We start from the raw sequence: 13512 nt of genomic DNA, 5'->3' as shown, positions 1-13512 counted from the left end.
CCTCCTGAGTAGCTGGAATCAGGCGCACACCGTCACGCCCAGCTAATTTTTTGTATTTTAGTAGAGACGGGGTTTCACCCTGTTGCCCAGGCTGGTCTCAAACTCCTGAGCTCAGGCAATCCGCCCGCCTTGGCCTCCCAAAGTGCTAGGATTATAGACATGAGCCACCGCACCAGGCCAATTTTTTTCTTTTCTTGAGACAGAGTCTCGCTGTCGCCCAGACTGGCGTGCAGTGGTACGATCTCAGTTCACTGCAACTTCCACCTCCCGGGTTCAAGCAATTCTCCTGCCTCAGCCTTCTGAGTAGCTGGGATTACAGGCGCCCGCCACCACGCCTGGCTGGTTTTTGTATTTTTAATAGAGACGGGGTTTCACCCTGTTGTTCAGGCTGGTCTTGAACTCCTGAGCTTAAGTGATCTGACCACCTTAGCCTCCCAAAATGCTGGGATTAGAGGTCTGAGCCACTGTCCTCGGCTGACAATCAGATTTTTAAATGTTTAGCTTCACTATCCTTATAACAACAGAGCTGTTAAAGATTTTCAGACGAACCCTCAGAACTTATAAATTATGCTAAACAATGAACCCCAAGCTGTGCCACAGTTTTTTTGTGTTGCTATTATAACACAAAATGGTTGGCCGGGTGCGGTGGCTCATGCCTATAATCCCAGCACTTTGGGAGGCAGAGGCCGGTGGATCACAATGTCAGGAGATGGAGACCATCCTGGCTAACATGGTGAAACCCAGTCTCCACTAAAAATACAAAAAAAATTAGGCGGGCGTGGTGGCAGGTGCCGGTAGTCCCAGCTACTCGGAAGGCTGAGACAGGAGACTGGTGTGAACCCAGGAGGCGGGGCTTGCAGTGAGCCAAGATCACACCACTGCACTCCAGCCTGGGCAACAGAGCCAGACCCCGTCTCAAAAAAAAAAAAAAAAAAAGTCGAATAAACATTCATGGTTAAGTCACATGTATATTTTAGTATCGGTCATCTATTGCTGTATTTAAACGTACCCTGAAATGAGGCCGGGTGTGGTAGCTCATGCCTGCAATCCCAGCACTTTGGGAGGCCGAGGTGGGTGGATCACCTGAGGTCAGGGGTTTGAGGCCAGCCTGGCCAACATGGTGAAACCCTGTCTGCACTAAACATACAAAAATTATCCAGGCATAGTGGTGCACATCTGTAGTCCCAGCTACTCGGGAGGCTGAAGTAGGAGAATCACTTGAACCTGGGAGGTGGAGGCTGCAGTGACCCGATATCATGCCGTTGCACTCCAGCCTGGGCTGGAAGGGGAAGGGGAAGGGGAAGGGGAAGGACTCCAGTGGAATGGAATGGAATGGCTGGGATGGAATGGAATGGAATGGCTGGAATGGAATGGAATATTTAGTCTCTCTTCCATTTCTGTGTGTTGGCTGGACTGGCTCAGCAAGGGCCGGATGGCTGTGTGTCTGAGGCCTTGTCTGGGACATCAGGGTCTCTCTCCTCGTGGCCTCATACCCTATAGGAAGCACCCCAGGCCGGCTCCCATGGTGATGAGGTTCTAGAAGCAGGAGGCACAGATGATCAAACTCTTCTCAAGCCTCTGTTTGCATCCCATCTGCTGATGTCCCATTGACCAAAGCAAGTCACACAGCCAGGGCCAGATTAAGGGGCAGAGAATGGCCTGGCGCCGTGGTTTACAGCTGTAATCCCAACACTTTGGGAGGCCAAGGCAGGCAAATTGCTTGAGTCCAGGAGTTTGAGACGAGCCTGGACAACATGGTGAAACTCCAACTCTACAAAAAATAAAAAATTAGGCAGGCATGGTGATGCATGCCTGTAGTCCCAGCTACTCGGGAGACTGAGACAGGAGGATCGTTTGAGCCCAGGAGACAGAGGTTGTAGTGAGCCATGATCGCATCACTGCACTCCACTGGGTGACAGAGCGAGACTCTGTCTCAAAAAATAATAACAAAATGGCAGAGAAACAGACTTCTAGAAAAGAAGCATGGGAGAGTCAAATTGCAAAGGGATGTACATCCTGGGATGGGAGAGGTCTTGAGCCTGTTTTTGCAGCCAACCACACCTTTCTCTGATAAAGGCCTTTGGTTTTACTGGTGTAGCTTCTCCAGATTTTGAAATCCGTTCCATTGTAGTGGGTAGCTTAAGATTATAAGTGCCTGGCCAGGCATGGTGGCTCACGCCTGTAATCCCCACACTTTGGGAGACCAAGGTGGGCGGATCACCTGAGGTCAGGAGTTCGAGACCAGCCTGGCCAACATGGTGAAACCCCGTCTTTACTGAAAATGCAAAAATTAGCCAGGTGTGGTGGTGCACGCCTGTAGTCTCAGCCACTTGGGAGGCCAAGGCAGGAGGGTCCCTTGAACCCGGGAGGTGGATGTTGCAGTGAGTTGAGATCATGCCACTGCACTCCAGCCTGGGCAACAGAGTGAGATTTTGTCTCAAAAAAAAAAAAAAGAAAAAAAAGATTATACATGTCAGTTCAGGCTCCATGACAGAATAATCTTCACAGCATTTCATGTAAATGCATGTGGATATTCAGCCACCATGAAGGGGAAATCTCCCAAAACTAGGACTAGAACCAGAACTAAGGTCTCACGCCTTCTTGATGCCTTCCTTCATCCTCCTCGCCTTCCTTCCTTTTTTTTTTTGAGACAGAGTCTCGCTTTGTTAACTAGGCTGTAGTGCAGTGGCTCTATCTCAGCTCACTGCAACCTCCACCTCCTGGGTTTAAGCAGTTCTCCTGCCTCAGCCTCCCATGTAGCTGCGGCTACAGGTGTCTGCCACCACTCCCAGCTAATTTTTGTATTTTTAGTAGAGACAGGGTTTCACCATGGTGGCCAGGCTGGTCTCGAACTCCTGACCTCAAGTGATCTGCCCGCCTCGGCCTCCCAAAGTACTGGTATTGCAGGCATGAGCCACCGTGCCCGGTCCCCTCCTTCCTTCTTTCCTTTTCTATTGATTTTACAATTGATATTTTTTTATATAAATATACATAAATACATAATGTATGTTTTCTATATGTACATTATTTTATATTTATAGTATTTCTGTTTTTGTATCAAGAGGTCAAATTTGTTCATAGTGAGTGAGCTACAAGTTCTTTTGCTGATTGTAACATTGCTGTATTAATCAACTTATATTAGCTAGTCATAGTCTCTGTTGGCAAGCTTAACCTAACATACAATTTTATAATTTCCATTGCATTCTAAGGCATTTCACTGAAAGCAGAAGCTGTCGCAGTCAAGAAAGAATCAGAAGATCCTAATTACTATCACTATAATATGCAAGGTAATACTGTTTGATGATAATTTTCTTCCCCAAAAGTTATTTGGGATGGAAGATTTTAATTACTACCTGTCTGAAAAACAGGCGAACACCCATGTATGTTTACCTAGGATTTAGCATATTGCCATTTAGAGTAAATCCTACAGTTATGAAATAGATTGTATTTAACCTAAATCCATGTACTCTTGTTTCTTTTTTATAGAGATGAGGTCTCACCTTGTTGCCTAGGCTGGTCTCTAACTCCTGGGCTCAAGTAGTCCTCCAGCCTTGGCCTCCAGAAGTGCTGAGATTATAGGCGTGAGCCACCATGCCTGGCCTAAATCCACATTTTTTTTTTTTTTTTTTTTTTTGAGACAGAATCTTACTCTGTTGCCCAAGCTGGAGTTCAGTGGTGCTGTTTCCACTCACTGAAACCTCTGCCTCCTGGGCTCAAATGATTCTTGTGCCTCAGCCTCCTGAGGAGCTGAGATTACAGGCGTATGCCACTATGCCTGGCTAATTTTTTGTATTATTAGTAGAGACGGGGTTTTGCCGTGTTGGCCAGGTTGGTCTCGAACTCCTGACCTCAGGTGATCCACTTACCTTGGCCTCCCAAAGTGCTGGATTACAGGCATGAGCTGCCACACCCAGCCCATAAGGCTTTTAAAAATAAGTCATAAATTGTCACGACTGTCATGATTTTGTACCACGTAATGAAGCAATGCATCTTGGCAATAATTGTCAGTCGCCATTACAACCATTTTATAAAAGTCTGATGGAGACTTTATCATGGACAGACTTGACTGACAGTTCCTGAACTGACTGGTCACTGGTCTCCTGATGGGATCCAGCAGAAAGTACACCACACCATTTTGGTCAAGGATTCTTCAAAAACAAACAAAATCAAACCAATACAGGTGTAGTGTCTCATACCTGTGATCACTTTGGGAGGCCAAGGCAGGTGTATCACTTGAGCCCAGGAGTTCAAACCAGCCTGGGCAACACGGTGAGACCCCATCTCTACAAAAAATACAAAAAGTAGCCAGGCGTGCTGGCGCATGCCTGTAGCCCCAGCTACTTGGGAGGCTGAGGTGGGAAGATCGCTTGAGTCTGGGAGGTCAAGGCTGCAGCGAACTATAATGACACCACTGCACTCCAGCCTAGGTGCTGAAGTGAGACTGTGTCTCAAAAAACAAAAACAAAAACAACAACAAAAAAAAAACAATCAGACCTAAGTCTGATCCAGCCTTTAGAGCTAACCAGCAATTTTTAGGAGATACATGGAATACAGGCACATATGAAAACATCACCACAAGGACATAGTCAATAAAATCCAGAATGTGAGAAACTCAGATAAATTCATTGCTTTACTTTTTTTTTTTTTTTTTTTTTGGAGACAGAGTCTCGCTCTGTCGCCCAGACCAGAATGCAGTGGCATGACTGTGGCTCACTACAACCTCCACCTCCCAGGTTCAAGTGATTCTCCTGGCTCAGCCTCAAGAATAGCTGAGATTACAGGCGTGTACCACCACGCCCGGTTGATTTTTGTATTTTTGGTAGAGAAGGGGTTTCCCCATGTTGGCCAGGCTGGTCTCAAACTCCTGACCTCAGGTGGTGGCAACCTGCCTGCCTTGGCCTCCCAGAGTGCTGGGATTACAGGCATGAGCCACTGCGCCCAGCCGAGGAGGGGATTTCTATTCGTAAAAAATGTCAATGTTAGGCCGGGCGCGGTGGCTCAAGCCTGTAATCCCAGCACTCTGGGAGGCCAAGACGGGCGGATCACAAGGTCAGGAGATCGAGACCATCCTGGCTAACATGGTGAAACCCTGTCTCTACTAAAAAATACAAAAAACTAGCCGGGCGAGGTGGCGGGCGCCTGTGGTCCCAGCTACTCGGGAGGCTGAGGCAGGAGAATGGCGTGAACCCGGGAGGCGGAGCTTGCACTGAGCTGAGATCCGGCCACTGCACTCCAGTCTGGGCGACAGAGCGAGACTCTGTCTCAAAAAAAAAAAAAAAAAAAAAAAAAAAAGTCAATGTTATAAAACACAAAGACAGACTATGGAACCGTTCCTGATTAAAGGAGATTTAAAAGACACGACAACTGGAAACACTACTTTGCCCTAAACTGGCTCCTGTACTGAAAGGAGAAAAGCTCTAAAGGACATTCGAGTCAGCTGAGAAAGTTGCAATACCCTTGATAAAACGGATCCAGGTGTCGTCTTGCAGCTAAATGTCCTGGTTTTAAAAGCTTTATTGTGATTGTGTAAAGGAATGTCCCTATTCTTAGGAAACAGTCACTGAATTATTTAGAGATCAAGGCCTATGATGTTTGTAACTTTCCTCAAATGGTTCAGGAAAAATATTAAAAAGTATGTGTATATACACCTGTATAGATGACAGATGGAGGGGAGAGGAGAGGGAGGGAGGGAGGGAGGGAGGGAAAGGCATCCTGATGATCAAGGAAACGGGGTAAAATGTTAACATTGTGTGATCCGGGCAAAAGGTACATGGATCTTTGTACTCTTTTATTTTTGCAACTTTTCTGTAAATTTGAAGTTTCCGGTCCAGGCACTGGGAAAAGCGCCTTGAGATCACTTGGGACGCTGAGGCAGGTGGATTGCTTCAGCCCAGGAGTTCAAGACCAGCCTAAGCAACACAGTGGGACCCCATCTCTACAAAAAAAGTATTAAATTAGCCAGGCACAGTGGCTCACGCCTGTAATCCCAGCACTTTGGGAGGCCGAGGCGAGTGGATCACTTGAGGTCAGGAGTTGGAGATCAGCCTGGCCAACATGGTGAAACCCTGTCTCTACTAAAAATACAAAAATTAGCCAGGCGTGGTGACGCACACCTGTAGTCCCAGCTACTCAGGAGGTTGAAGCAGGAGAATTGCTTGAACCTGGAAGGCAGAGGTTGCAGTGAGCCAAGACTGCACCACTGCACTCCAGCCTGGGTGACAGAGTGAGACTCTGTCTCAAATAAATAAATAAATAAAAATTAGCCAGGTTCAGTGCTGCATGCCTATAGTCCCAGCTACTCAGGAGGCTGAGGTGGGAGGATTGTTTGAGCACAGGAGGTCCAGGCTGCAGGAAATCCTAATCATATCACCACACTCCGACCCGGGCAACAGAGTAAGACTGTCTACAAATAAAATAAATACAAAAAATAATAAAATAAAACATAAAACACATTTTCCAAATAAAAACTTAAAAAAAAAAAAGGACATTTATGTGCTGGGCATGGTGGTTCACACCTCTAATCCCAGTGCTTTGGGAGGCCGAGGTGAGCACATTTTCTGAGCTCAGGAGTTCAAGATCAGCCTTGGCAACACAGGAGACCCTGTCTGTACAAACAAATTTTAAAAATTAGCCGAGTAGGCCAGGCGCGGTGGCTCAAGCCTGTAATCCCAGCAGTTTGGGAGGCCGAGACGGGCGGATCACGAGGTCAGGAGATCGAGACCATCCTGGCTAATACGGTGAAATCCCATCTCTACTAAAAAATACAAAAACTAGCCGGGCGAGGTGGCGGGCTCCTGTAGTCCCGGATACTCGGGAGGCTGAGGCAGGAGAATGGCGTAAACCCGGGAGGCGGAGTTTGCAGTGAGCTGAGATCCGGCCACTGCACTCCAGTCTGGGAGACACAGCGAGACTCCATCTCAAAAAAAAAAAAAAAAAAAAATTAGCCGGATATGGTGGCATGTGCCTGTAGTCCCAGCTACCTGGGAGGCTGAGGTGGGAGACTCTCTTGAGCCCAGGAGGTGGAGGTTGCAGTGAGCCAAGATCACGCCACTGCATCCTAGCCCGGGTGACACAGTGAGACCCTGTCTCTAAATAAATAAATAGACAACTAGGGAAATTTAAACAATGACTAGATATCAGACGGGGATGAAGAACGATTGTTAATTTTGAGGGTAATCGTGATATTGTGGTAATGCAAAAGGAAGACAGGCCCTTATGTCTTACTTATTCGTTCTACGGTATTACCACATGGAATTCTATGACCGCTGGGACTTCCCTTTACCCACCCAGTGGGCACAGGGGTGGGGTGGGTACAGATGAAACAAGGTTACATGGGCTGGTGGTCGTGGATGCTTCACTGTGTGATCTCTGTGCTTTGGTATGTTTCAAATTTTCCAAAATAAAATAATAAAAAAGTAAACAAAGGATCATTTGGTTGAGGTTTATTTATTTATTTATATTTTTTGGGGGGGTGGAGTCTTGCTCTTGTCGCCCAGGCTGGAGTGCAGTGGTGTGACCTCGGTTCACTACAACCTCTGCCTCCTGGGTTCAAGTGATTCTCCTGCCTCAGCCTCCTGAGTAGCTGGGACTAGAGGTGCCTGCCACCATACCCAGCTAATTTTTGCATTTTTAGTAGAGACAGGGTTTCACCATGGTGGCCAGGCTGGTCTCCAACTCCTGACCTCAGGTGATCCACCTGCCTCCGTCTCCCAAAGTGCTGGGATTACAGGCGTGAGCCCCCGCATGCAGCCAGTTTTATTTCAAGGGGCAGAAGTATTTCAAGTGTATTCCTGTGTGGATATTGAATTGTTTGCATTGTATTCAATGATTTCTTTTTTCATTTTTATATTTCTCCCTTTGTTCTATATTATTTTTCTTTCAGGAAGCCACCCTTCTTCCACAAGCAATGAAGTAATAGAAATGGAATTACCAATGGAAGGTTAGAAAAATGCAGCATCCTCTCTCTCTCTTTTAAAAAAGTTTATAGTATTTTACAAAGAACATACTCTTTCTTTTTCTTTTTTTGTTTTTTTTTTGAGACGGAGCCTCACTCTGTCACCCAGGCTGGAGTGCAGTGGCACGATCTCGGCTCACTACAACCTCTGCCTCCTGGGTTCAAGCGATTCATGTGCCTCAGCCTCCTGAGTAGCTGCAATTACAGGCACCCGCTACCACGCCCGGCTAATTTTTGTATTTTTAGTAGAGACGGGGTTTCACCATGTTGGCCAGGCTGGTCTCGAACTCCTGACCTCAAGTGATCCGTCCGCCTCTATCTCCCGAAGTGCTGGGATTACAGGCGTGAGCCACTATGCCCAGCTGAAAGTTTATAGCATTTTACAGAGAACATACTCTTTTATACATGCAAGTTATATATAATAAAGAAGGTGATTTCCTGGCATGCCTGTCTTCTCAGAAAACTATTAATGGTTGAGTTCTTGTCCTAAGATATAGTAATAAGGGCTCTATCTCTTCTTGTACTTCTGATCTGTGATGTTATAAAACACAGAGTAATTCTATTTAAAGCACCTAAGTATGGAAGTTAACTTGCTGTTTGTTGCTTTTTCTTTTGCATGGCATGACAGAATACTTTTGGACACAGTTAGTAATATTTTAGGAAATTCTTGCATTAGAAGTAAAATTTGATAATACTTCCCTCCATTCATATATAAATCTTGAGCATCATATGAATAAAGCCTAAATTCCTAAGGTGGTTTATGTATGTCCAAGATAAAATTAATAATTGAAAAAAGGGCTGGGCATGGTGGCTTACGCCTGTAATCCCAGCACTTTGAGAGGCTGAGGTGGGCAGATCACCTGAAATCAGGAGTTCAAGACCAGCCTGGCCAACATGGTGAGACCTCCGTCTCTACTAAAAATACAAAAATTAGCCAGGTTTGGTGGCGGGCACCTGTAATCCCAGCTACCCTGGAGGCTGAGGCACGAGAATTGATTGAAACTAGGAGGCGGAGCCTGCAGTGAGCTGAAATCACACCATTCCACTCCAGCCTAGGTGACAGAGTGAGACTGTCTCAAATAATAATAATAATAATAATAATAATAATAATAAAGATTTTCTTCCCAAACCTAGAGGCATGGGACATCTTTGTCCATTTACAGGCATTGTGGCCTTACTTTTAGTTGTGTATCTGCCTTAGAGAGATAGTAACACACGGATTACCAAAATGATCCTGTTTTTGTTTTTGTTTTTGTTTTTTTTGGAGACAGTCTTACCCCGTCACCCAGGCTGGAGTGCAGTGTTGCGACCTCAGCTCACTGCAGCCTCCACCTCCCAGGTTGAAGCAGTTCTCTTGCCTCAGCCTCCTGAGTAGCTGGGATTACAGGCGTGTGCCACCACACTCGGCTAATTTTTGTATTTTTAGTAGAGATGAGGTTTCACCATGTTGCCCAGGCTGGTCTTCAACTCCTGGCCTCAAGTGATCCGCCCACCTTGGCCTCCCAAAAGTGCTGGGATTACAGGTGTGAGCCACCGTGCCCGGCTCAATTACTGTTTATTATCCTATTATTATTGCTTATAAAATTAAAATTATGTTTATTATATATGAAGTGTATTTAAAATGCCAACATAAGCTACTTTTTTGGTATAGGAGCAGTAATGTGTTGGAATATGAGGAGAATACTTAATAATGAATGTCATTTTAGAAATTTTTTTTTCAAGATTCCACTCCTCTGGTGCCTTCAGAAGAACCAAATGAGGACCCTGAAGCCGAGGTGAAAATCGAAGGTTAGTTGCCAAACGCGCCATTGCCAAGTATGATTTTCATTCTAACAGGATTAATTGCGAATAGGATGGCTGAGCTCAGTGACTCAAGCCTGTAATCCCAGCACTTTGGGAGGCCAAGGTAGGTGTGTTGCTTGAGCCCAGGAGTTTGAGACCAGCCTGGACAACATGGTGAAACCCTGTCTCTACTAAAAACACAGAATTAGCCAGGCATGGTGGCACACATCTGTAGTCCCATCTACTCGGGAGGCTGAGGCAAGAGGATCGCTTGAACCTGGGAGGCGGAGGTTGCAGTGAGTCGAGATCTCACCACTGCACTCCAGCCTGGGTGACAGAGCGAGATTCCATCTAAAAAAAAAAAAAAACGAATTGTGAGGAAGAGATTGAAATCTCTAATGTGTGTATATATAATAGAGCAGCCCATATTCCCATTAGGGCCCAGTACTTTGGGGTGTTGTAGACAACATAATTAGCTGTGCAAAAAAATTAGAAAGAAAAGAAAAATAATAACCAGGCATGATGGTGCATGCTTGTAATCCCAGCACTTTGTGACTTTGAGAGGCCAAGGCAAGAGGATCATTTGAACCCTGGAGTTCTAGATAAGCTTGGGCAACATAGTGAGACTCCATCTCTGCAAAAAATAAACAGTAAAAAAAATTAGGCAAGGCATGGTGGCTCATGCCTGTAATCCCAGCATTTTGGGAGGCTGAGGTGGGCAGATCACTTGATCCCAGGAGTTTGAGACCAGCCTGGGCATAGTGAAACCCTGTCTCTACTAAAAATACAAAAAATTAGCAGGGCATGGTGGCACACACCTGTAGTCCCAGCTATTAGGGAGGCTGAGGTGGGCCAATCACCTGAGCCCAGGGAAGTCGAGGCTGCAGTGAGCTGTAATTGTGCTACAATACCCCAGCCCACATGATGGGAGTGAGATCCTGCCTCAAAACAAACTAACAAAAATATTAGCCAGGCATGGTGGCACACACCTGTAGTCTCAACTACTTGGGAGGCTGAGGTGGGAGGATCGCTTGAGCCCAGGATTTCGAGGCTGAAGTGAGCTGTGTTTATGCCTCTGCACTCCAGTGTGGTCAACAGAGCAAGACTCCATCTCTAAAAATAAAAATTAAAACAAAATTTTTTTAAGTCTTTCACATTAGCACTGACCCACAACTGGGCCTCTTCTGTGCTGTGTTCAAGTAAGGAAAGAATGAAGGGTGGAGGGTACATAAGCGGGGAAAATAGAAGGGAAAGGACGATTCACTCACACATAGCCCCTTTCCTACTGGAGTGGACAGACAGATATCAAAAGTAACCGCTCAGGCCTGCAGCTGGTGAACTCAGTTTAAGTGCAAGTATCTAAAAGAAGTGAAATTGAAAGTGTGATTTAGGGCTGGCGTGGTGGCTCACACCTGTAATTCCAGCACTTTGGGAGACCCAGGTGGGTGGATTCCTTGAGGCCAGGAGTTCAAGACCAGCCTGGCCAACATGGCAAAACGCTGTCTCTACTGAAAATACAAAAATTAGAGCTGGGTGTGGTGGCTCACACCTGGGTAATCCCAGCACTTTGGGAGACCCAGGTAGGTGGATCCCTTGAGGCCAGGAGTTCAAGACCAGCCTGGCCAACACAGCGAAACCCCATCTCTACTAAAAATACAAGAATTAGAGCCAGGTGTGGTGGCTCACACCTGCAATCCCAGCACTTTGGGAGGCCCAGGCAGGTGAATCAGTTGAGGTCAGGAGTTCTCGACCAGCATGACCAACATGGTGAAACTCCATTGCTACTAAAAAAATACAAATAGTAGCTGGGGGTGGTGGTGGGCTCCTGTAATCCCAGCTATTCAGGAGGCTGAGGCATGAGAATCGCTTGAACCTGGGAGGCAGAGATTGCAGTGAGCTGAGATTGCACCACTGCACTCCAGCCTGGGCGATAGACTCAATCTCAAAAAAAAAAAAATTAGCCAGGCATGGTGGTACATGTCTGTGGTCCCAGCTACTCAGAAGGCTGAGGTGGGAGGATCACTTGACCATGGGAGGTAGAGGCTGCAGTGAGCTAGGATCATACCACTGCACTCCAGCCTGGATGACAGAGTAAGAACCTGTCTCAAAAAAATAATAATAATAATAATAATCAGTCTGGGCTTCTGATCAAAGCAGTACTTAGACATATTTAAAGGTGAATTGGCTTTATTCTTGGTAAATTCTAAATTTCAACCTCTGTTTTAAGGAAACACAAATTCATCCAGTGTTACAAACTCTGCAGCAGGTGTTGAAGATCTTAACATCGTTCAAGTGACTGTTCCAGGTATGGACTAATGTTACATTTTTCCTTTTGTCTGAATTCTTTTTTGACATAGGGTGGTCTCTTGGACCTGTCATTTTTCACTTAGTTCACCCTGACAACTAAGAAATGACAGTTCGGGAATATAAAATATGCGGCAAGTTGCTACACACCAAGCATCTTGCTCGTATCAGACATTGTTAAACAGATATTTTGCTTCTCCTGGCCAAGCCCGGGCATTACCTGGAAAATGCATCTCAGAGCAGGCAGCACCGAGCACCAGCTATGGCTGAACTGGAATTGGCCACAGAGGTGAAATGTTTTGTTGCCCATCATTAATAATCTTCCTGCTGGGCGCAGTGGCTTACGCCTGTAATCCCATAACTCTGGGAGGCTGAGATGGGTGAATCACGAGGTCAGGAGATCGAGACCATCCTGGCTAACACGGTGAAACCCCGTCTCTACTAAAAAAATACAAAAAATTAGCCAGGCATGGTGGCGGGCGCCTGTATTCCCAACTACTCAGGAGACTGAGGCAGGAGAATGGCATGAACCCGGGAGGCGGAGCTTGCAGTGAGCCGAGATCACGCCACTGCACTCCAGCCTGGGGGACAGAGCGAGACTCCGTCTCAAAAAAATAAATAATAATAATAATAGTCTTCTTTTCTGAATATGTGTATGTAAAATATATCTGGAAATATACAAGAGAATCTAATAACATAGTTCCTCCAGGGAAGGAAACTGACAGCTGAGATAGGGATGGGAGAGAGACATTTGAGATGTTTCTGTGTATTACTCTTCTTCAGCGTTGAGCCATGTGATTGCTTTAGTTATTCAAAAGTAAATAAAGTTTTAAAGTGTTGAAAAATATCTAAAAAATAAAAACATGGCCGGGCGCGGTGGCTCAAGCCTGTAATCCCAGCACTTTGGGAGGCCGAGACGGGCGGATCACGAGGTCAGGAGATCGAGACCATCCTGGCTGACATGGTGAAACCCCGTCTCTACTTTAAAAATACAAAAAACTAGCCGGGCGAGGTGGCGGGCGCCTATAGTCCCAGCTACTCGGGAGGCTGAGGCAGGAGAATGGCGTGAACCCGGGAGGCGGAGCTTGCAGTGAGCTGAGATCCGGCCACTGCACTCCAGCCTGGGCGGCAGAGCGAGACTCTGTCTCAACAACAACAACAAAAATAATAAAAATAAAAATAAAAATAAAAAAAATAAAAACAAAAAAAGGGCCAGGCATGGTGGCATGTGCCTGTAAACTCAACACTTTGGGAGGCTGAGGCAGGTGGATTACCTGAGGTCAGGAGTTCGAGACCAGCCTGCCCAACATGGTGAAACCCTGTCTCTACTAAAATTACAAAAATTAGCCAGGTGTGGTGGTGGGCGCCTATAATCCCAGCTACTTAGGAGGCTGAGGCAGAAGAATAGCTTGAATCTGGGAGGGGTGCAATTAATTGCTTGAACCCAGAAGTTTGCAGTGAACCAAGATTGC

The 13512-nt window shown here is 46.1% G+C and overlaps 1 protein-coding gene across 11 annotated transcripts in view; it reads left to right on the top strand.

The window, feature by feature from the left end:
* The window catches only part of LOC102140528 (general transcription factor II-I repeat domain-containing protein 2B), a 61864-nt gene that overhangs the window by 38358 nt on the left and 9994 nt on the right, over positions 1-13512 (top strand). For all 11 annotated transcript variants that reach the window (XM_074034812.1, XM_045389744.3, XM_045389739.3 and 8 more), the window contains 4 exons: positions 3210-3287; positions 7883-7939; positions 9677-9742; positions 11964-12041. In XM_074034812.1, coding sequence (XP_073890913.1) covers positions 3210-3287; positions 7883-7939; positions 9677-9742; positions 11964-12041 — 279 coding nt within the window. The remainder of the gene's footprint in view (positions 1-3209; positions 3288-7882; positions 7940-9676; positions 9743-11963; positions 12042-13512) is intronic.

Source organism: Macaca fascicularis, chromosome 3 (genome assembly GCF_037993035.2).
Source record: "Macaca fascicularis isolate 582-1 chromosome 3, T2T-MFA8v1.1".
Lineage (NCBI taxonomy): Eukaryota > Metazoa > Chordata > Mammalia > Primates > Cercopithecidae > Macaca > Macaca fascicularis.
Note: the sequence above shows the minus strand (reverse complement) of the source record. Positions and strands in the feature narration are given on the sequence as shown.